Consider the following 25698-nt stretch of genomic DNA (forward strand, 5'->3'; position numbering starts at 1 on the left):
ATAAAATTTTGTCTCAAGTTTACTGTGACTTTGTAATATTACTTATTTTCTCTATACCTTAGTTTCCTTGGTTCCTATAAAAGACAATTATTTCTGCATTGTAAGACAATGTGGAAATAAAATGAGATTCCATATATGAAAATACTAACACATGAGAGTCATTCAGTGTGTGCAATCTATGATTATTTCTCATGTTCTAAGCCCCGTTGGAAGGAAGGAAGGAAGAGGAATACATTAAATTAATCACTTTTTCTTTACCTTTAATGGAACACTCTTAAGATAACTCCATAGGGCAACAGGGAAAGACACTCTGGAAAATTAGTCTTATGACTAGTTATTTCTGTCTTCTCACAGTATCTCACATCCTATTGAAGTCATATGTTTTAAGTAACCCATGTGACAAAGTGGAGGTGTTGAAGTAAGGAATGGCCAAGTGATTGTACATGGGACAGAAGGAAAAAGGGCTTCATCCCACCTTCTCAAGAGACAGAGACAAATTTTTCTTTCCAGTTTTTTGCCCTCCTGTTTGTATTGGATGCTTGCTCACTGGCCACCCCCACAAAGCCATATCACATTTTCTTTTTCTTTCTCTCTCTCTCTCTCTCTCTTTCTTTTTTGGGACAGAGTCTCCCTCTGTTGCCAGGCTGGAGTGCAGTGGCACAATCTCGGCTTCCTGCAACCTCTGCCTCCTGGGTTCAAACGATTCTCCTGCCTCAGCCTCCCCAATAACTGGGACTACAGGTGCATGCCCCCACACTCAGCGAATTTTTGTATTTTTAGTAGAGACGGGCAGGGTTTCACCATGTTGGACAGGCTGGTCTCAATCTCTTGGCTTCGTGATCCTCCCTCTTTGGTGTCCCAAAGTGCTGGGATTACAGACATGAGCCACCGTGCCCGGCCTACATTTTCTTACTCACTCAAATATTTTTCAAAGCCTGAAGGAATTTGTTACTAAGTTACAGTGCCAAACAGGCTACTGAAACAAGGAAGACTAGGAAGTTTGGTTTATTAGATAAAATCAGTTTATGACAAAATTTCTGATTTTCACACTTCTACTTTAAGTAAAAAATTCTAACCCTGGGGTTGCAGTACTTACCAATCTCTCATAAATTAGTCACCCTGGTCTAGTCTACAAAATAAGACCATGACATCTGAATCTTGAAAAGAAACACTTCCATATTATTTAGCATTTCTGTTTTCATTAGGACATATGAACATATTTAAATGCAACATCAAATAAATATAATTCAGTATGCATTTATTTGACCTCCATGTACTCAGAACTATGGCAACTGCTGTGAACAACACCCAAAAATTTAATATCACTGCTATGGTGTGAATATCCTCTCCAAAACACATGTTGAAATTTGCCCTTGTGGTGGTGTTAACAGGTGTAAGTTTGGGAGGTGATGGGGCCATCAAGGCTCTCCCCTCATTTTTAGAATTAATGCCATTTTAAAAGAATGAATTAGGACCTCATTTGCCCTCTTTTCCTTGGATCTTCTGCCATGTGAGATGAAGTATTTCTTCCTCCAGGAGGACAACACAGCATTCAAGGCACTATCTTAGAATCAGAATCATCAAATCTGCCAGCGTCTTGATACTGGACTTCCTGGCCAACAGAATTGTGAGCCAATACATTTCTGTTTATAAATAATCCAGTCTGTGGTAGTCTGGTATGGCAGCACAAAACAAACTAAGACAACCCTTTACTACAAGAAGCCTGCATCCTCATTAATTATAACTAACATCCATGCATCACTTATCCCAATACAATTTTTATTATCTGTTTTTTAACAATTTAAGTACCAAATTTTGTCAGGCATGATGGCTCATGCCTGTAATACCAACACTTTGGGAGGCCAAGGTAGGAGGATCACTTGTGTCCAGGAGTTTGAGACCAGCCTTGGCAATATAGCGAGACTTTGTCTCTACAAAAAATGAAAATAAAAAATTAGCCAGGAGTGGTGGTGTGCACCTGTAGTTCCAGCTCAGGGACTGAGAAAGAGGCTGAGATAGGAGGATCACTTGAGCCTGAGAGGTCGAGGCTGCCATGAGCCATGATCGTGCCACTGTACTCAGCCTGGGCGACAGAATAAGACCTTGTCAGAAGAACAAAACCCAAAACACATTTGAAGTACTATAATTTTTAGCCATATATCACATGACCAAAGTGTTTGGTAACCCTTAATAAACACACAATGTAATGATCTTAAAAAGGAAAGATGCCCTAGTACATCTCTAAAAGAGTTGGTTGATTTTAATTTTTTAGTAATAGAAAATTAAGTTAACTTTTTCTTTTTTTAAAATTATACTTTAAGTTCTGGGGTACATGTGAAGAACATGCAGATTTGCTACATAGGTATACACACACTTGCTATGGTGGTTTGCTGCACCCATCAATCCGTCATCTACATTAGGTATTTCTCCTAGTGCTATCCCTCCTCCAGCCTCCCACCCCCCCGGATAGGCCCTCCCTGTTCTCCTCCCCGTGTCCATGTGTTCTCATTGATCAACTCCCACTTATGTGTGAGAGCACGAAATGGTTGGTTTTCTGTTCTTGCGTTAGTTTGCTGAGAATGATGGTTTCCAGTGTCATCCATGTCCCTACAAAGGACATGAGGTCATCTTTTTTTATGACTTCATAGTATTCCATGGTTTATATGCACCACATTTTCCTTATCCAGTCTAACATTGATGGGCATTTTTCTAAACAAAACATTATAGAATTTGTAATACAAATAAGCTTAACATGTTAAGGAGAAAAGGAAAACTACAAGTTATCTGGTAGAAGCACTGTTAAAAAACTTTTTGGATTATTCTGTCAGTATAGTATATAGAAGAATCATTCAATACAATAGGAAATAAGCTGTGATAATTAGTGACATATAACAAAGTCAGATAAATTAACCATCCTTAGTGAGAAGGTTGATAGAAAACTTAAATCTCCTTAATACTAGTGCTTCGTTCTTCAGATTCTGGTATAATTTGATAGCAGCACACATACATACGTATAGCATATATTTCAATAAATCTATAGAATACTTTTCTAGTTTTCTATCCCAAGCACTCTGAACATTAACATTACACATGTTAAAATTTAAGCATTGAGTTTACTGAGGCTTTCTTCGAGTTTTCTTAACACCAGAATGCTGTATACTTGATTATTCCAGATGCATCCTTAATGGGATTTTACAGAAGTCATTGTGGTTGTGCATGGTAAGGATGAGGCATGCTGAAATATTTTATTTCCTAAATGCCTTATATTAAAAAGTCCTTACATCTCTTATTCAGTATTTCCCACTAAATTGTTTACAAAACTTCCTTGCTAAATAATCACGGTACAGTGGTTAGCTGGGGAGTAGACACTAAGGAATGCTGGGTTGCTGGGGAAACAGTGCCAAGGGAAGCAACAAAAGAGACAACCAAAGCTATAGATGTTATATTACACAACATTTTTTACTCCTGTTCTAAGTTATACTTTGTTGTTCTCGCTTACTTTTTTCTTAAAGAGAGACACCAATAACAACACAGAAACCATGCCATTAGTATAAAATCTATCAACCAGAATTCATCTTTTTTCAAAATAATACAATGACATTGGGTGCAATTATGAAACTTATTTTTTTGATCCGCTGACCCTAATGTATTTCCTAAATGATAAAACTTGGATATTTGACTTCTTAATTCTTCCAGTAAAATTCTTTTTCAATAAAAGTGTCTTCAGAATGATTGGCCTTTATAAGAGAGCCCAAATGATTTCTTATACAATATATTGTGTCTCTTTGGCCTTATCAGAGGTTACAGAGCTTTGCAGTAATCTCAAAATATCAACAACATCCATCCTGGGGAAGTATTTTATCCAGCAAAAGGAGAAAAAGCAAGACAGAAATAATCATAAGGCCATGTGAGATTGACTTTCTCAGGAAGCCCTTTGATAAATACATTCTTTTATTTAATGCCTTTGTGCCTTCATTTCCTCACCCGGTAAATGGTAATTAAAAGTACTTAACTCATAGCATTATCGTAAGGACTAAATAAAATAGAACCACATTGGCTGGAACATATTAAGTAGTTAGTATTAGCTATGATAATAAAATAACAATAAAAGTAATCATATATTTAAAGAACAACTCTTTAAAAATACATAAAAACAACGTCCTTAAGATGGGTTGTATAATGTTCTCAAGTTAGTATAAAATTGAGAATCTTAGGAACAGATGATCTTGAGAGGTGACAATGTGCTAGCAGCCCTCACTCTCAGCGCCTCCTTGGCCTCCGGCCTCGGCTTCTACTCTGGCAGCGCTTGAGGAGCCCTTTAGCCCGCCACCGCACCGTGGGAGCTCCTCTCTGGGCTGGCTGAGGCAGGAGCCTCCTCCCTCTGCTTGAGGGGAGGTGTGGAGGGAGAGGCGCAGGTGGGAACCGGCGCTGCCCTGGCGGGCGGGTGTGAGTTCAGGCGGTCGCAGAGCTGCCTGCTCAGTGGGCCCCGCACACGGAGCGGCTGGCCGGCACTGCCGGCCCAAGGCAGTGAGGGGCTTAGCACCCGGGCCACCAGCTGCATAGGTTGCGCCCGGTCCCCCAGCAGTGCCAGCCCGCCGGCCTTAGCTGCTTCCCCGCCGGGCAGGGCTAAGGACCTGTAGCCCGCCGTATCTGAGCTCCCCGCTGCCGTGGGCTACGCGCAGCCTGAGCCTCCCCGACTGGCTCTGCCCCCTGCTCCATGGCGCCAGGTCCCATCACAGCCCAAGGGCTGAGGAGTGCAGTGGGGGCTCAGGACTGGCGGGCAGCTCCGCCTGCAGCCCTGGTGCAGGATCCACCTGGTGAAGCCAGTGGCCCCCCTGAACTGGATGGGGACTTGGAGAACTTTTGTATCTAACCAGAGGATCGTATGTGCACCAATCAGCACTCTGTCTAGCTCAGGGTTTGTAAATACACCAATCAGTACTCTGTGTCTAGCTCAAGGTTTGTAAATATGTATCTAGCTAACCTAGTGGGGATTTGGGAGGACTAGCACTCTGTGACTCTGTGTCTAGCTCAAGGATTGTAAACGCACCAATCAGCACTCTGTGTCTAGCTCAGGGTTTGTAAATTCACCAATTGGTACTCTGTATCCAGCTAACTCTGTATCTAGCTAACTAGCACTCTGTGACTCTGTGTCTAGCTCAAGGATTGTAAGCACACCAATCAGCACTCTGTCAAAACGGACCAATCAGCTCTCTGTAAAGTGGACCAATCAACTCTCTGTAAAATGGACCAATCAGCAGGATGTGGGTGGGGCCGATAAGGGAATAAAAGCAGGCTGCCCAAGTTAGCAGCGGCAGTCCGGTGGGTGCCTTTTCACACTGTGGGAGCTTTGTTTTTTGGCTGTTTGCAATAAAATAAATCTTATTGCTGGTTATTTTTTGGGTTCCTCTTTCTACTATGAGCTGTAACATTCACCCCGAAGTTTTGCAGCTTCATTCTTGAAGCCAGCGAGACCACGAACCCACCAGGAAGAACGAACAACTCACGCTGTCTTTAAGAGCTGTAACACTCACCAGGAAGGTTTGCAGCTTCAGTCTTGACAGCGAGAGCACGAACCCACCAGAAGGAAGAAGCTCCAGACACATCTCAACGTCTGAAGGAACAAACTCCGGACACACCATCTTTAAGAACTGTAAAACTCACCCGGAAGGTCCATGGCTTCATTCTTGAAGTCAGTAAGACCAAGAACCCACCAATTCCGGACATAATCTGATTCAAAATTCTATGATCTTATGCCCTATTATACTCAAGAATGCTGAATTACAGGTAAAATATTCTAATACTATGGAAAAACACCCTGTAGTTTACGTGTATTTGACTAGTCCCTGGTGGAAGTAAACCTAAGCATGATTTTAAGTATAAATAAAATGTGTCCGGAAGGAGAAAACTTCTCCAAGTAGATGATTTAAATAATTATTGGAAGAGTTGAAATAAAAATTACTTGTAAAGAGTAGAACTTAAGAAAGATTAAAGGATGATTTACCTTAGAGATGAGGTCTAATAAAAGTTTAGTAAAAATGTTATTCTGGATACATGGACACATGTATTTAAAACTTCAAAATTCTATTTTGTAGGACAAAAACTTTATTTCAAAAGCAACTTAAAGTGGGTTATCCATGGGAAGGGATAGGCACAATGTTTGTTTCTTAAGCCAGTATTAACATGCGTGTTTTTATACTACCTAAACTTTTTATGACAGCAATTATTTATTTAAAACATTTACACTATTTCTGTTATAAGTAATCTTAATTGTTAACATATTTTCAAGTTGTACACGAATTTAATCTGTTTGCTTATTTTTGTTTTTGTTATTTTTTTAAAATACAGAGATAAATACTATATTTATGTTCTTTTATGTGCTTTTTGGAATTGTGAAAAATAAAAAAGAATCTGAGGGCTCCCAAACTGGCAATGTTGTGGAGAAAAGAAAGAATATTATAATGCTGTCAATAACAATGTTCATAAAAAGTATGAATAACGAGAAAATATGCTCCTTACAATGCTGAGTAAAATAAAAAAATGCTAACAAAAACATCCAATATTATGTCTATAGCTAATTTTTTAAATTGTGCATTAGAAATGATAAAATGTTTAAAAGTTTTGTTTCTGTTGCAATATTAGTGATTTAAATTTTTTTCTCGTTTTCTAAATGTTAAATATCTAGCTATTAAATTACTTTTATATTTGGAAATCATGTATGTTTTAAAGTATATTATTTGCATCATTCTTATTTTCACTTTATACATATAGTTTAAGTTGTTCTCAGACACCAGAATATTAGGAGAATAATTCAAAATGCAAATAAAGGACTCAAGAAGTTACACTTGAAATCATGGCTAGGCCAAAAGTATACATAAGAAGAAAAATAGTATTAACAGATAGCACTTATTGACTGCCTGTTATATACTACGCACCATAAATATTGCATAGTTTTAAAAAAACCATTTAAGTTGCATAAATATTTGACATTTGTCTACCATTACTTTCATTTTCTGTGACTCGGTTTAAATTAATGAAAGCAATGTGCTCAGAAAATGGACTGGACACCTGGTAAATTTCAGGTAATTGTTTTCTAGCAGTAGCAGCATCAATCATTTTACAATTGATGAAATTGAGATTTACAAAGGTTAAATAAGTTGCTCAAATTCTAGTTTATTTAACCATAGATTCTAGATCTATGTCCTTAAACACAGTGATAAAAACAGTAAACCAAAAGAAGTATATCATATTAATATATACATATATATTTCAATTATAATAGACATACTTTTGTTGTGAGAATGAGTGCCTCAAAATAAATATTATCTGAATATTAAGCATACTTTCCCAACAGTACCCTGGCACCAGGAGTCTCGTTCTGTGCAAGCACTCCTACTCACCACCTCTGTGACCTTAGACAAGTTGCTTAAATTTCCTAGACCTGAGTTTCTTTTCTAAAAATGAGGAGGTTGAAAAAGAACACATACTAGCAGGAAATAACATTTTTGAACCCTTATTGTGTGCCAAGTATTACGCTACATTAATGATCACAACTGTCCTATGAGCCAACAATATCGATAATCATCCCTTTTTTGAAATGTGGTAATTTAGGCTTAGGGAACTTGCCTCATTTTCACGGCAAATAGTGATGGACCAGCAAATAAGACAACACCTGGTCTTTAAACCCAAGTGTATCTGAATTCAATGTCTGCGCTCTTTCTTGATGACCTTTCAGTGCTCCCACTGTTAGAACTCTCAGATCTGTCCCTTCCAGATCTGACACTTTATTAATATTGCTAATTACTGATGGAGCATAAATATAGTGTGAAAAAGGAGTTTAACTTCTTCCCCCAGTCAGTCAAAATCTCACTGATTCTGTTGTTATAAAGACACAATTAATGAAGTCTTTGATTAGCACCTAATTTTCAAAGTATTGTGCTCAATATTTTTTAAGAAAACTTAAAAGCCTAGTCCAAGTACATAGATCTTGGCACATAGTGAGTGTTCATTTAATAATTAATTAATCAGGCAGCCTTACACTTACAAAGTGCATTAACTGATTATTCAACTGACCATCATAACAAAACAGTACAGAAAGTGCAGGTACAGCCATCTGTCATCTTGCAAATGAGGATCTGCGTGTTTATAAAGGTTAAGTGAGCTGCCCAAGGTCATCCCAAAGTGGAAAATAAAATATGGTCGCCAGAGCAATTCCAAGATTAACACTCTTTCCACTGACCTCGAAACTAAATTGTTTTTATTTTATAAAAGGATCAGTAACAAAGTTTTACATATTCAGGCTGAATTACTTCAGCATTAATTTCTACTCTTTCTTGGGAATGGTTAACATGTATTTGAGTTGCCTATGGTTAGAAATTGTGTGCAATCTACAAAATTCCACTCATGGCCACTTTAGTATTTCACATATAAAATCTTGAATTTTTAAATTTTTATTTTTTGTGTTTCTAAAGGACATTTTTTCCTGTTAATGGCACAAGTGATATACTCTCTTCAGCCTCTTCAAATTTTTAAATTGTATGCTTTAATTTTCCACGTATTGACAGACTGAAGGTAAAAGCAAAAGTATGTGACAGGTTTTGAAGCTAGGAGAAAAATTTCCAGCCAAACAAACTCAAATTACTAGTCTCTAAAGTCACAAATAATGCAGTCTCCTTTAAAGAAGGTACATTCCAAATAAGTGAAAACAATTCAATCAAACCATCAATGATACTGATTATTCAAAAGAATTGAAAAAGTTAGAGGTTAAGACTCAGAAAAAAACAGAAATAAAAATAAGATTGAGAATTTCAAAAAAGAGACAGATACCAAGAAACATTTGAGATTATGAATCAATTCAGTTAAAGAATGTTAAATTTATACCAAGAAAAATGTAGCATGGTTAAAATATAAAAAGTGTTTGTTTAAGTCTTTCCATAGTTCCACACAGATAATTAGACAATTATTATGAGAGGTCAAATAGTCCTAAAAGTAAATTATTTCAATGTTGTTAAACCAGAGAATATCTTAATTACTTATTATGGATTTTATAGGTTATTGTTTAAAGTTGTATGCTATATCTGTTAGTGTGGAAGATTTAAAATCTCACTCTTTTACAAAAAAAAGATATTAATGGTATGCAACTCAGACTTCCTGTCTCAAATGGAACAGTATTGATGATCTTCATACTGAATCAGAGCCATTCAACAGCATAAACAAAAAGGAATTACTATACCATCTACAGTGTTCTAAATGATATAAAATAACATTGTATTAAACAAAAATACAACACAATGGTTTTGTTTTTTTTTTTTTTTACTTCAACCAAAGCTATCCATACATATTCATCTCTTGCCATATAGATTGCTTTGTGAGTTTCTGCTTACATATTAACATATTCTATGAAGGGAAATGTTCTATTTTTATGGAGCCGTGGCTTGGTATATATCTGAGAAAACTCATTCACTAGCAAGTGCTTCCATGTCACTTTTTTCACAGTATCTACCACAGAGCTGAGTACAGAGTATCTACCCAATAAATATTTGTAGACTAATGAATAAAACAATTTGTTTGTAGTAGTATCACATGGACCTCAACCTCTATTGGGTGTGCTTTCATGTACTATATATTTGCATTGAAATACAAATATCTGTATTTCATTGAAAGTTATATTTTGTCCAAAAAATTCTCTCAAAGCAGAAGTTTTTGGTTATTTTTGTAAGTTCAAAATCTTGTCAAATTAAAGTACCACCAAGCCCCCCGCTTTTTTTTTTTTTTTTTTTTTTGGCAATGTATTAGGTATAAGAGACTTTGCTGTTACCAATTTTATATAAATACAAAGTCCTATAGTATTGTGATTTTTAGCATATATATTTTATTAAAACCTAGAGTTTTAACATAATATATAATGGAATCTATGGTTATTTGCATATTTTTGTATCCTCTGAGCAAAAAATTAATATCGATTATTCTCAATCATCAAAATCATAAGAAATTAATGAATGTATTAATTTGAGAATTGCAAACAATAAAATTCAATTTTATTGCAAATAATATAGCCAGATGGTACAATATTTCTCTATCTTCACATATTTACTGTTTTATCAAATCATTTCCATACAAACATATTGTCAACATCATTTGTAGCTTTTTTTTTTATTATTATACTTTAAGTTCTAGGGTACATGTGCACTAATTCCATAAAACTGAAAGTAAACTGACATGTACTTCAGTATATCTTAACTTGTATTTTTTCAGATTCTCTGAAGGATAAAATGCTATCATATGTAATTCAGTAACTTATTTTTCATTAACAAAAATGTCTCTCTAACTTTATTAGGGAAAGGCAAGGATTGAATTCCTAACCCAAATCTGGTGAAGGTCAAATATATAACAGTTGAAAAGAGGGTATATAACCAAAGCAACATGAAGACAGTTTCTGAATAAATCATTAAAAAAACAAATATTTATATTTTTATTGTTCTTGAGGAAAGGAATGCAGAAATATCTTTTTATTCTATTTTTATTCTATCTACTTTTCATTGCAGCTACGAATGAGACTACTGACTTTTAGGTTGTATTAATAATATACTAGTAACAGCACAAAAGTCTACCTAGATATCACTTTATAGAATAAAAGAGCCTTTATAATTTCTGAAAATAAACATTTGATAAATAAGTTATATATTCATTGTTATTATTGGAACTACAACAATCTGGCAGAGCATTTAATTTAGTTTTCAAACTAATGTAGCAATTAAATGTAATCTGTCTGTTTTATTTCCTAGGGTCCATGTTATTTCTTTTGGTTTTAACCTCAGGCCCATGGCATATCTCAATGTGCTACAACTTGTTTCTATTAACAAAGTTTCTAGTTGAACTAGTAAAGATACATGAGCATGTTCAATTTGAAATTTACAAAGAATTTATCTATCTATTGTTTGCACTTCTTTTTTTTTCATTATAAAAGTTGCTTATGCTTGTTGAAAATGTAACAAGAATTCAAAAGTACTTAAAGTACAGCAATCAGTTTCCATCTTTAATCCCCTCTAGTTTCATCTCCTCCACCCACGTACATCAAAGATAACCATGTTCACAGCTCTGGAATTGTCCAGACCTTGCTCATCTTACCACAGCATAATGCCTCTCAACATACATCACCAATCGGAGGAGGAAAGTGTGGGGTGTATTTGTACTTATGCCAAAGCAATAAGCACCCTATCTTTTTTTGTGCAATTGCAAACTTACCTTCTAAAGGGAAAATTAGTAAGAGTCTAACACTCACTACATATATTGATAACTTTCCTGACCAATTCTCCACTCCATTATGTTTTCAATTATAACGGGGCAAAGCTGAATTGAAACATCATTTATGGTTTTTTCTTCAAAGCCAAAATAAGGCAAGACAGGTTCTTGGCAGGAGAATTTAGAAGATACTTACTGAATGTTTTCTATGTGCCAAGCTTGATACTAAGTGCTTTATATTTCGTTTTCACAACAATCTTATAGGGCAGTTATTTTTATCTCAATTTGATAATGAGGAAATTAAATTTACTTGTCCAACGTCCCTCAACCAGCAAGACTATTAATCAGCATTTGTACTCCAATTTGCCTGGGTTCATCCTACTACTTAAATGAGAATTATTTCAAAGGATCAAAAAACAGATTCCAAAGATATTTTTGCAAGAAACTGTGAATTTAATTGCACTGTAGGTTACTCATTTCATCAAACTACTTTTATAATACTTTTAAAAGCACACTCTCATAAATTACCGTACTATATTTTACAAATAGTATTTGGTCCAAGATTCTCATTCTCAAAAGAAGTCTAAATTTTAGACTTGACTATATATCAAATGAAATTATTCATATAATTTTTGGGACACTCGGAGAAAAGTGGAAGAGGATTGCTACCTTATATATTTAAACTTGTGCCTTATTACACATAGTGCACCTGTGTGCACTATGACTTGTTTATATAGCCAAAAAGTTATCTTGTAAATGGCACAAATGCCTTACATTATATTTTATGTGCTTGTACCTGTATGTCTGTGTGTGTGTGTCGGGGGGGGCGGGGGTAGAAATGTTAATTTGTTAAATGTAAATGTTTAATGTCAAAATAATGTCAAAATGATAATATTTTTGGCATTTATTTCTTAGTGTACTATATTGGGATATTAAAAATTAAAGTGCTTCCACACTGTCTTTATCACTGATAAAAACTAGGACTAGAAACTCTCCTGACCTCCTTGTCTAGTATCCACTCCATTGTCCTATCCTGATGCATATACCATTTACCAAAATTATATCAATTGTTTACATAATTGGTATAATTGTTCAATGAGTAACCTACTGTGCAATAACTTAAATTCACAGTTTGTTGCAAATATATCTTTGGAATCTGATTTTTGACCCTTTGAAATAATTCTCAATTAAGTAGTAGGATGAACCCAGGCAAATTTGAGTACAAATACTGATTAACAGTCTTGCTAGTTGAGGGACTTTGGATAAGTAAATTTAATTACCTTATTATCAAATTGAAATAAAAGTATCTGCCCTATAAGATAGTTGTTCAATGCTTCTATCATTTCCTACCATGGCTGCCATGAAGTTTTTGCTTGTTTTAAATAAGACCTAAAACCCATCACTCCATAAAATGTAAACTAAATGACATTGTCACAGAAGAATAAATTCGTGTGTATCGGTTACATTTCTCTAGAAAAGTATTTACGAACATCGTGAAAAATATAAGTAGAGTAAGTCACTTTTAAATTTTATTTTTTTAGCTGCAAGACATAGAAGAAATTTCTTTTAAATGGTAACACACAGGCTATTTATGGTTATGTGTAACTAAAGTGAAATTTACAAAATATCTAACCTATGATGTAATACATGTTAATATTTATATTTTACTCTAGTATATTTTAATGTATTCTATATTAAATTCTGATTTCAACCCTCTAAATTGGTTTTACAAATAACTAATAAGTTATGATCTACTATTTGAAAAAAAGAAAAAAGAACACGGACTAGATAATCTCTTTCTTTAGATTCTCTTTGTGTGTGTGTGTGTGTGTGTGTGTGTGTGTGTGTGTGTGTGTGTGAAAATCAATGTGTAAATGTAACATTGGGCTGAAATCACTTTACAAAGTTCCCTAAAATAAATGTATTTGACTATTACACCTCTTGCCAAAACATCTCCTCAATTCAACATTTGAATGTTTGATAAATCTTTCTGGAGTATTTGCAAATGTGCCAAAATGAGATTTCGTAACCCACAGCCCTGATGAATTCCAAATAATTGTCTTTCATATATAAGGCTACATCATTTAACAATATATCCTCCTGCTCTTAAAAAATTCTGTACCATATTGCTTCCTGCTATTATCAGCATCTGAAGGACAGAGTGTGGAGCCTGTGATGGAGATGTAAATAGAAACAACCAAGCACAGTCTGTGTTTATCAGACTCACAAAGAGGTCTTTTATGAGGTCAACTTGTTGCCACAGGCCTCCTCCTTAATTTGTTTTCTTTTCACTATAATTAACCCATTCCATGGGAGCAAGGAAAGGTGCTGCTTTGAAAGCTAGATAAAAAGACACAAAAATATGCTCAAAAGATACTCTCAGTGGGGAAATAAATAGAGTTTTTTTTTGTTGTTGTTTCCCAGGGAAGGAAAAAGAACCAGGCGATGTCCATTCTGCTTTTCCTTGGAGCCACACCTACTCCAATGTAAAGGAATGAGATTTAGATTTGTTTCAAAAGAGTTGGCCTTGGGTCCAAATCCTTGTTCTGCCACTAACTTTAGCTGAAGAAAAAAATCACTCTTTCCTTGTCCATTCTACTAAAATGGCTACTTTATCAGACTGTGTTATGAAATAAATGAACAAACTAACCAAATTTAAAGTATAGTATATGTGGTCAGGCGCGGTGGCTCACACCTGTAATCCCAGCACTTTGGAAGGCCAAGGCAGGCAGATCACGAGGTCAGGAGATCAAGAACACCCTGGCTAACATGGTGAAACCCCCTCTCTACTAAAACTACAAAAAATTAGCTGGGCATGGTGGCATGCACCTGCAATCCCAGCTACTCAGGAGGCTGAGGCAGGAGAATTGCTTGAACCTCGGAGGCGGAGGTTGCAGTGAGCCGAGATCGTGCCACTGCACTCCAGCCTGGGCAAAAAAGTGAGACTCCATCTCAGAAAAGGAAAAGGAAGAGGAAAAGGAAAAGGAAACGGAAACGAAAAGAAAAGAAAAGAGAGAAGAGAAGAAAATATATAGTGATTATGTTTCAACTCACAGAGTAATAAGATCTCAATGGCATTTGATTGTCAACATTGGGAATTACCAAAAGAACAAACAGTCCAATGTCGTTCTTTCCTCAACTGAGGTTTAAGTCTATTTTTCCAGAGTCCTCCAAGTGATTGTCCATTCCAGGTTTATGCACAAGGAGTTACAGAGATCTAACTCACTACCTCCTAAGAGAGGCAATTCCTTTATTGAACAGTTCTGCTAATATAAATTTTTGTTAATTAAACCATACTTTGTTACTCTTGTATTTTAGTAATTAGCTGTCTCTGTTAACTGCTGCCCATACAGAGTGAACCTAGCTGTTTTCCACCTGAATTTACAAATATCTAAATAATCAAAATATGCAAATATACCAGATACCTAAACGTAGCAGTCAGGGCCTTGTCATGCCTTATCTTCTCTCTACTAAATTTATTCTCTGAGGATATAATTTCAAATTGCATAACCATTTGGGCTACTCTCCTTTGAACAGGCCCTGCTTGGTTGCATTTGATACTGGTCTTGCTCTGTCACCCAGGCTGAGTACAGTGGTGCAAACTTGGTTCACTTCAGCCTCAACCTCTTGTCTTCAAGTGATCCTCCTGCCAGTCTCCCAAGTAACTGGGACTACAGGTGCACACCACCATGCCTAGCTAATTTTTCTTTTCTTTTTTCTTTTTTCTTTTTTTTTTTTTTACCTTTTTTAGAGATAGAGCCTTATTATGTTGCCCACCCTATGTCCAACATTTAATGTAGCCCAGCTGTAGTCTGCAGGTATTTGAGCATAGCAAGTCACAGAAGCTTAGTCTTAGAAGAAATCTGTAAGAACATCCTTTGTAGTGCCTTTCTGTATTAAAAAAAATGATGCAAGGAGTTGAAGTGACTTTCTTGGAGTCACAGAGTAAAATCCTTAGTTCTCATGTCAGTTATCTTACTTTTAGCACAGTTAGTCATTTTATTTTTCCAAGATAGTATTAATGTAATCTTAATACTTAATACTTAATACATTAATACTTCCAAGATAGTATTAATGTAATCTTCATATTTTATCTACTCACTATGAAATTAACAGGATGACAAGACTTACAGAAGAGCCTGCAAAAACAAAAACAAAAAACAAAACAAAAACCTTCTAGTTTAAAGGAGATGAGGAAAAATGATAAATAAGAAAGAAAGACAATGTCAGTTGTGGTAGCTCACACCTGCAATCCCAGCACTTTGGGAGGCCAAGGCAGGTGGGAATTTGAGACCAGCCTGGGAAACACAGTAAGGCCTCATCTCTACAAAAAAATTAAAAATTAAAAATTATTCACACGTGGTCACATGTTCTTGTAGTCCCAGATACTTGGGAGGCTGAACCAGGAGAATCATTTGAGACCAAGAGGTTGAGACTGCAGTGAGCTATGACCATGCCACTCTTCTTCTGCCTGGGCAATAGAGAGAGACCCTCTCTCAAACAAAAAAAAAAAAAGAGAGAGAAAGGGAGAGAGACAGAGAAAAGGGAAGGAGGGTAGGAAGGTAAGAAGTTATAAAGGAAGGAAGGAATGAAAGAAAAGGAGGAGGGAAGAAAGAAAAAAAATTCTCAAGATACTCCCTCTAGAGTTTTGAGGATCTCTATTCTTGCTTTCTCTCATATGCTTGTTTGGGTTTTGTTGGGCAGAATTTACTGTGCATAATTTGCTTTTCATTCTGTGTTTTATGTGTTTCAAGCTGTACATTGGAACATAAACATCACACAGCATGCCCTCTCATTCCCCAGCTTTCCTTATGCAGAAGCAACTTCAACAGAAGTGGCTGAACACTATCAACCTGGAAGCTAAAAGGTTTTAATGGCATCTGGAATAAGAGTGACCAAGGGAAAACATGCATTTGTATGCAGCTGCCATCCATAAGATGGGTAAATAGTGAATAACTGACAGGCTACATACTAAGATATGATCTTCACATTTAGGTAAGCATCTGATTATTTAGAACTGTAGAAGTGTCCACATTTGCAAATCACCAGAGATATTTACGCATTATGGGGGAGCATAATGCGTAATGCAGTGAAATCCGCTGAAAACAAAATTCCTTTTAACTCAGCTTATTCATCCTGGACATGGAGTATCTGTGGGAGTTTTCTAGTATTTTCAGCAATTGATGATAACAATGGTGCCTAAGAGAGAGGAAGGTTGATGCTATCCCAGGAATTAGTGTCTTATAGGTGAGCCAGAGTCCAAGCCAGAAATTGTATCATCAGAAATGAATCTCAATATAAACACTGCCCAAAACACATGTGGATATGTCAGCAGACTCTATATTTTTCTCTGAAAGAGTCAATAACTCTCTTAGAAATTACTTACTGAGTCCATAGGCTATTCCTTCTGGAGGGAAGAGGAGGGAGTGCCCCTCTAAACACTCTAAACCAGGGCTATCTGTAATTTTTTCACTGTTAGCAATGAAGTTTCTGACAGTGATATGTGAATATGAAAAATTGTTTCTTTGCAATTAGAGTTACCCACTGTGTTTCCCAGATTATGGATCCATGATCCAACTTAATAAAGAATCTCCCTAAAAGTCTCTGCATCTTCTAAATTGTATATATTGTTAAGTCAGTGGTAATCAATACAATTATACAATCAATCCATAATTTCAAAGATTTCTGGGGATCTCATGTTTTCAGAAGTTTTGTGGACCAAAGGAAAATCTTTCAGAGTTTCTGCAAACCTTCAATATGACCCAGGAAAAGGAGCATTTCATCTAATTTACAGATCAAGAACAAAGGGAGCATGCTATTTCTTAAGGCTAATTTTTATTTTTATTTTTTGAGACAGAGTTTCACTTTTGTCACCCAGGCTGGAGTGTAATGGCGCCATCTTGACTCACTGCAACCTCCGCCTCCCAGGTTCAAGCGAATCTCCTGTCAAGGCTAATTTTTAGATGAATTACTTCATTTGTGGTCCCTTCTACTATTTCAGATAGTTATTAACACTTTCAGCCAGTGGTTTAGAAATATTGGTGCCATTGAGATAAAGGGAGAAGGAATAAAACAATGCAATGGAGAGGTAGAAAAATGGCACACAGGAACTTGCATAATAATCTCCAACAATGTTTTAGAAACCAAGTTCTGGACAGAAATCTTGAGTTCCAAGACACAACTCTGCAACTAATTATCTGGCAAGCAAGGTAGAGATATGTGACCTTTCTATCTTAGTTTCCTTAACCGTAAAATACAGAAGATTAAATGCTGGCCTGAGACCTGTCCAGTGTTAACATTCTATGGAATGAACAGTAGTTTATGTGTCTTTATTATTACCATGATCATCCCAAAATTTGTTTTAACTCTCAGCACTATTCAACTCCTGGAGAAACAAAATAAAGTTCTTTAAAAAAGTATTCAGTAGCTTCCACAGTGGCATTTATTATTTTTCCCAGCTAAATTGTTGTCTTGATATAATGATAATTAGTAGAAATGCTGAGATGGGAAAAGTGTACTCCCACTTTTTAGAAGTCAAACAAGCATATAGACTACGAATCACACTGAAGTTCCCTCAATCAAAGCTGGATTGTTATCACATTTTTAAGTAAATAATTGATGGGAAGTCATATCATAACCTGAAACTGCAATTTCTAGGTTAACCTGAAGATAATATTTTTAATAATGTATGCTACCAGTGAAATTTATTGATACATTTTTCTGCCCAGAACATCACTGATATTTTTTTGCTGTAATAAATTAGCATTCCTGTCATTAGACAGAAATAATAACTTCAAGAACCAGTGAAAACAAAAAATGAGGTGTAGCATGAACAGGATTTTACAATTAATCAAGGGAGTCATTTTGACACCTCATTTTTATAAAGAAGCAAAACTAAAAACTTACAAGTGCCTGCTATTTATCCACATACTATATATTCATAAATAGTGAGCTATGTACTTTTCTAACACAAATTTTTCTATTCAGCAAATAGTCTTTGAGCACCTATTATATAATGGGCACTCTAATAGGCCCTGTGGATATACTGTAGATTTTCAAAGAAAGTCAGGAAAACTAGTGAAGTGTGAAATCTTGTCCATCACCCAGAAAGTACATATGATTTTTTTTGTATAAAACGCAATGCAATAATTACTTTTCTCAATAAAGTTGAACTAGACTAAGGTAAAAAATATAATAATGAAATATATTCAAGTGCTTAACTATTTAAAACATTCAGACTTTAAAGGAGCTATCACGGCTCTAGCACAGAAGTATGGGCAAAGCATTTTAAATATTCCTTCTTTCCCACAGCATATATTATGTTTTATTTCATATTCAAATTTCAAGAATATTAATACATGGTAATGTATTTCATTTTGCTTTTGAAGTTTAAGCAGTAGCATCTTATTTGGGAGGAGGGAAGTTAGAGACTAAAGTGAGAGGGATGAATATGTTTATACTGAACTCCATCCTGAAGGCATTTTTTATTGCTCACAATAATAGTCAGCTGGGTAATGTTGAGGGTTTCAGCTGGGCTCAATTATGTGATTGCAATTAGCTGTGGGTTGAGAAGGCAATTTTGTTGATCTGCATTGCATGCTCTCACATGTTTGAGGTCAACTGGTCTAAGATGCACTCATTTGGAAAACCTGGGTGCTCTCATACTTCACAGAGCGATGATAGGGTTCCAACACAAACTAGGAAGAAAGTTCTCATGTCAACCAAGCGCTATTGGTCAAAGTAGTCAGAAGGCCAGTGCTACATGAAAGTAAAAGGGAATTATCGAGTCAAAAGCCAATGATGTGAATACAGAGGAACCATTAGTGGAAGTCATCAATGCAATCTGCCACACTGCTAAACAAGCAAGCACCACCAATCCTGTGTCATCATGGACACACGTACCAAGGTTTGCAAAAGTACTAAGGCGAAGGACCGTTTACATTTCCTTAGTGCAGAGAAAGTTCTGACTCCATTAAAATAAATGATTTTACCTTTGTTCTGAGTCATCGCATATTCCTTTCCTCTTCCAAGCTGAAGAGCTAGTTTGATCTACTCTTTAAAAATACTTTCTTTTTTTTCTTCTTCTGCTTTATACTATGAATCTCTTTGCCTAGAAGTTCTAGGCATAATTTCTGCGTAATAAACCAATAAATACCCAGTCACACGGCCTACTAAAGCCATAAATCACAGGAAATAGCAAGTGTAAGAGATTAACATTGAAACTGGAACCGAGTTTTCCTTGTACACTCCTCTGGAATTCTGTGATGATATACACTTTCTTGAAGGAATATCTTGTGGTACCTGTGACACAGTATGGTTAGGTTTAAGTATAAAATACATAGGCAATTAGGAGAAAAAAACGTTTTTTGAAAATAGGACCATATCTTTTCATAGACCTTAATGGTTCATGTGAAAGCATTTGGAAATTTCTATACTCTTCAAGAAAGAGAATATTAATGGAACAAAGGAGAATAATTATAAGAACATGAAGATAAATTATCAGGTACTGGGATTAATTCTTCTAATGCTAGAGAAAATCACCTCAACCCGGTGAGAGAAAGAGACTGGATGATAACTGACACTATCATTTCATGGAAGATCCCACCAAGACTTTCTGAAAAACCGAGTGGCAAAAAAAACAAGCATGACCTTGGAGAGTTCCCACAGTACCCAACAAAGCTGTATCCTGTTTGACTCTCATTTTTCTGATCCTGGAGGTGAGTTTCACCTTGTGAAAATTCCTACCATGCCATTCTTATACTGATAAATCATAAGCCTTAACGCTACATAACCTCATTATCCACATACTTGCTTGGGATAAAAGCAAGATAAATATTTCTTGACACAACCACATAAACAGTAAGCAAAGAATAACTTCTTCCAACCTTTGAATGTCCAATTCCAAGGTTTGTTCTCTCCTGAATCCTGGTGGTACAACCTAAATATTTGGCCTTAATTTGGCATTGCAATTTCTATTGTCTTTTGTTTGCCCACAAATAGAATGTTTTCATGTGATAGTTATATTTCAGTAGGTAAATTATGTATTTAATATAGAGCTTAAAGTGTATGTATATAAAAATTATGCATAAAATATTCCACCTCATTTCTTAACTTAGATTTCTTCTCAGAAGCAGCAACTCTTAGTAGTTTTGCTCTTCTCTGAGAACAATTCTATGAATATCCAATCAAATTGTTTGTATAAGAAACCCCTTTAGAAAAAATAAAATGTAATATATACAGAAATGCACCTTGTTTTTTTCACTTAAGATGATCTTGGAAATTGTAATCATTACCTAATAGAGTATCTCATTTATTTATTAGCTATGTGATAATGCATTGTTTGAATGCATCATAACTTATTTTATTAGGTTATTAGATTGCTATTGGGGTAAATTCAGGATAAAACAACAGTTTAACTAGTAAAAGCCAAAGGTCATGACTAAGAGTTTTCCTTGTAGCACAACTGAATTAGCATTTGCCACACCGTGACCAAACCCTGCTTTTCTGAAGCTAGAAGGGAGTCCCTAATAAAATGTATGATTTACTTGAGGCAAACCAAAACATACCTTTATAATTGGCCCTTTCAAACATTTTTACTTTCTCACCTATTCATATTTTCTTATGCTGTTCACTGAAAGCCATCCCTGCTAATTTTCACCAATTGTCAGTATTATTCTTGTTAAATTTCAACTGTCAAATTCCATTTCCTTCTGTAAGATTCCCACCATGACCCCCATAACCACCGAGCAGGAGGTGATTTTTTTCCCCATCAATTTCCTTTAGAGTCAGATTTGTAACATTGTGTCATCTTGAATTATGATTATATAAGTATTTGTGCATACTTACATTTGCCAGATTGAAATCCCATTGAAGTCTGTGATATACAAAACAAAGGGCTATCCTTCACAGGCCTGTCTTGCATATATATTTGTGCATAATATGTGTTGCATAAATATATTCCTAACCTCTGAAGTGGAGTTAGTAACTTAATTCCACATTTTACTGGACTGAAATGTTTGGACTATATTGATATGTTAATGCAGAATTTTAAAAATCTCAACAAATACAATAATTCGATGATTTATAAAAAGTATTTCATATCTTCTTCAGTACTCTATAGTGTTAATATATACATTTTGTTATTCTAGAAGAAGAGCTGCATAACAAGTAAGTCTCCCCATTTGGGTCACAAACTCTGGAGGTCAAAACAAATTTTTTCCAAACAGCCTTGGTCAAGAACTAACAAATAATGTATACAAATGATTTTTAAAACACCATAAAAAGCGAAGGGCTACTTATTATTCACTGTTATAAAGCATCAGTCAGATTTTTCTTTCCTCACTATTCTTGGAGCATCAACAAGCAATACATTTTAAAGCAAACATGTTGAATTATTTAAAATTATACTTCTCAAATATGTTCTACACAAAGATAAAATTAATTTATCTCCATTTTGGATTTGACCATGAATTCTTCTGAAAAAATAGCTGTAAGACTAAACTTTTTGGTAATTCTCTACAACAACATACCTAGGTTAGAGCTGGCTACTACCTTCAGTGCAATGTATATTTATGTGTACCTTGCTTTAACTATTAGAAACAATAGGCACCTAGAAAAATCTTGAAATGACAAAAATATGAGATGTACAATGAAGATAAAGAGACTTAAAAACCTCTAGTAATGAATATAGAAAGATCATTATATCAGAAGTATAATACAGCATCAGTATAGCAGAAGGAAATAATGTAATTCACAATTAAAACAAAATTATATTTAACCAAATATCGGCCACATACACCCTCTTGTAGTTTAAGTCTATGTCTCTCTAGATATATGTCATCCAGTCTGTTCTTATAGTACTGTTATAACTGGGACAATTCAAAATATCCAAAATAATTAGGAATAGTTTAGTCTTCCTAAACTTGAAATTTTAACCGTTGAGTGTATAATAGATACTCGATGTATGCAAAGAAAACTTACCTTCTGTGTGCACAGCTGATACATAGGTCCAGTTGTACCTCTTCACTATGTCCACCATGGCCCTTGCCTGCTGAGCATCTGAAGGCACAACCCTCATGAAATATTTGAACAGAGTCTTGTCACTCAGATCCATGCTGGTTGCCGAATAAGCAATCTGAGGTATGTTGAAAAGCTGGAGCAAGTTCTGGACCTGAATGGCTACAGAACTGGAGCCAGGCCCAATGACCCCTACTATGGGCTTCTTGGAGCGGAAGGAAGAGGAGGAACCATCTACACAGCGTACCAAGCCCTCTTCCTCTTCTGAAGAAATGAGGGAATCTCTTATGAACTCAATGCTCTGCTCGAGGGCCACAGCCGAATGCCAGCAGGAATCCCTTATCTCACAGCCCAGTGTGATGTTGGGCAAGAGCGTAGGGTCTGAATTGATCCTTTCCAGGGTATGTAGCATGGCCTCCACTCTCTGAATGCCATACTGTTCACGGACCGCCCCACACTTCCTCTCATGAACTTTGTCCACAGTAGGCTGGTGATGAACAGAAAAGAGAGCTCCAATAATGATGTCACCTGGCATGTGAGCCACCACCCTCCTCTCACTGGACTGTGCACTCCCACGGACATCTTCTTTCAAAAGTAAGACTGACAGGATCAACAGAAGGACCATTTTAGGGAAGGAGTTCAAGCTAATAAAGATAGCATGGTGGGGAAAATTCAGGAGTGTTCTGATAGATATGAACAAGCGATGTCCTATGTTGAGTCGCAAATCAAGAAATTAGCCAACAATTCACATATATTCTTTATAGGACCATTGTGTCCCCATGTACCATTCAGTTAGATGATCCATGTGGTCACGATCTTCTAAACCTGAAAAAAAAATAATAACATGGGTCTTTAACAAACATAAGTGCAACTAGTTTGAGGAATTCTATAATATATGTTAGCAGAAAAAACATTTTGATGATGCAGATAACAAAGAAAAAATAATTCAAAAATGTTTCTGACTTTCCTTTGTCTGCTTCCTTTATGATTTGATGAAGCAGCTGATGTAGCTTCTTGACCCTGCCTTGCTTAGAGTAATAGTCTTTATTTGTTCACCTGCAATACACAAAACCAAACCTTGTGTGTCGCAGTCAGAACTGTACTGTACTCTCAGGCAGAGATGACAGAGCATACTAGAAGCAAAACTACACCAGGAACAGAAAACTTCAAGAAGTATGCACCCCAAAATATTAAACATTGGTGATCTCTTGGTAATGAAAGTGTGGCTAACTGTTGTTAAATTTTCATTATGCTTTCTTTTCTTTTGAAATATTTAGCATTGAGCATGTCATTAATTATGCAATTACAAAAATAAAATTATCTTTTCAAAAATACCCCACATAATCTCTCTCCAAATGCAATGTCAAACAAGTTGAATAATCTTCCCAGGAATAAATAAGTATTGTGTCTAATTATTGTGGAAGATATAACAAAAACAAATGAAGAAAGGTGGATGTTTCATGTTAAACAAACTGTAGAAGAGAAAGGAAAAGGTTTGGAAATTATAGAGTACAATGTCCCCCAAATAGGCATCAAGGAAGTGTCAAATTAGCACCAATTTTTAGAGAAAATAATATTCACATTTCAATCCCTGTTCTTCTATTAAGAAGTATTAGTAAACTGTTTAACCTCTCGGGACCAGAATTTGCTCACCTGAAAAATGGGGATACTATGTGCTAGGCTGTCCCCTATGTGAATCAATACAAGATATCAACTAAATAAATGCTTTATAAATTAAACAGGGAAAATATATATATATATATATTTTTCAAAATGACATCTTTTTGTTATTAAATTTTCAAGGGCATTCTGTGGCTAGGTCGTGAGGACAGAAAATTCTCTGGCAACCTACTTGGTCCTCCAGAGAGACTTCAAAGTAATTACAGAGTCTTGTAATAAAATTCACAGTAATCAGTCCTCTAGCCCTGATCCAGAAAAAGATTCCACATCACCAAGGCTCAAAAGTCTAAAAGGATGTATGTTTGGAACTATTCTGCCAGGTAGAAATCTAGTATAGCTGTGAATGTCATCATCTATTTCAATTTAAATTCCTGGGAAGAAAGAAATTTTGTCCCAAATTTTCTATGGCAAATTCTAGCATAATTTGTAAAAGATAACTGACAAATTAGTGATTTGATAACTTAGGGGAATTGTGTAAGAGACTTATTTTGTTATTAACTTTGCCAGCCAAGGATCTCAAATTATTTTAAAGTGACTATCTTTTTAATCACCGACTTTCAAAAACAGGTGATGTTTCTTCAGGAATGTATGCAAATATCGCACTTTTACAAGAATACTAATGGTTTCAAAGGTCGTCAAATCTACAAAAATTTAAGACCAGACACAAAACAAACATAACTTGAATCATATTTCTAATCCCTCCTACCAGCATTTTCACTATTTCCTTCTACTGTTTCCTATGGCAACAGAGAAAGGCTTCCTCTGTACAGCGACAAAAGCTTAAATTTTTAATATTTCATCAAATAATCAGATGTTGCAGAATAACTAGACATTTGGGAATATATAGAAAAAAATAGTTTTGGTACAAAAGTTGGCATTGTAGACACGGAGGAACAAATGAAGACTAATGTTAGTTTTGTCATTGGCAAGTCATTTGAATACTACCAAATCTTTCTTTCACTTTCCTTAGACCCAAAACCTAAAAAAATTATTCTCACGGTCATGTGAATTCTACTGTAGACAAAAAGAAAAATCTGAAGTTAAAGAAAGCACAATTTCTGATTAAATCAGAATGTTAGTGAGTGAACCAATAACAAAACAGGACTCATTTTTTATGTGAAAACATGAAAGTGATAGGAGAGACCTAGTGCCCCGTCAGCTCATGTAGCTGAAATATCAATCCCATGCATTTTATTCATCTAAGTTGTTTTATGAAACCCCTACATATTGAGATACAGTATATATATTAAAACACTAAAATATTGCCTTTTGAAGTTATGTGAAATTTGTTACTTATTTCATTTAACAAAAAATTATTAACTATTTAGTGAAAGAGAGTAATGTAAAAAAGAAGTGTAATAATATTCATTGGTAAGTATCATTATTATCTTTCTTTGAGCACCTAACATGCCTCATCTATTCATTAACTGATTTAACAAATATTTATAGTATGTATATGCTATTATTCTGTCCTGGGAATTGAATATTCAAGAGTAAGCAAAATATACAAGTGCCCTATACTTGTGGGCTTTACATATTGCTATTCTAAAGGGTAACTTTAGCTGAAACCTGATGAATACAAAGAAAAGTAAAGATCAAATGGTATTTCTGTCTTTAGGTCTTTGGGGAATCACCACACTGTCTTCCACAATGATAGAACTAATTTATACTCCCACCACAGAAATACTATTCAACCCTGCAATCTCATTACTGGGTGTATACCCGAAGGAATATAAATCATTCTATTATAAAGACACATGC

The 25698-nt window shown here is 35.4% G+C and overlaps 1 protein-coding gene across 9 annotated transcripts in view; it reads right to left on the reverse strand.

Annotated features, from left to right (window-relative positions):
• Positions 1–25698, reverse strand: part of LOC105468894 (glutamate metabotropic receptor 5) — a 580105-nt gene that overhangs the window by 540867 nt on the left and 13540 nt on the right. For all 9 annotated transcript variants that reach the window (XM_024788821.2, XM_011719375.2, XM_011719379.3 and 6 more), the window contains one exon: positions 22222–23082. In XM_024788821.2, coding sequence (XP_024644589.1) covers positions 22222–22882 — 661 coding nt within the window. In that variant the 5' untranslated portion in view covers positions 22883–23082. The remainder of the gene's footprint in view (positions 1–22221; positions 23083–25698) is intronic.

Source organism: Macaca nemestrina, chromosome 12 (genome assembly GCF_043159975.1).
Source record: "Macaca nemestrina isolate mMacNem1 chromosome 12, mMacNem.hap1, whole genome shotgun sequence".
In the NCBI taxonomy this organism is placed as follows: Eukaryota; Metazoa; Chordata; class Mammalia; order Primates; family Cercopithecidae; genus Macaca; species Macaca nemestrina.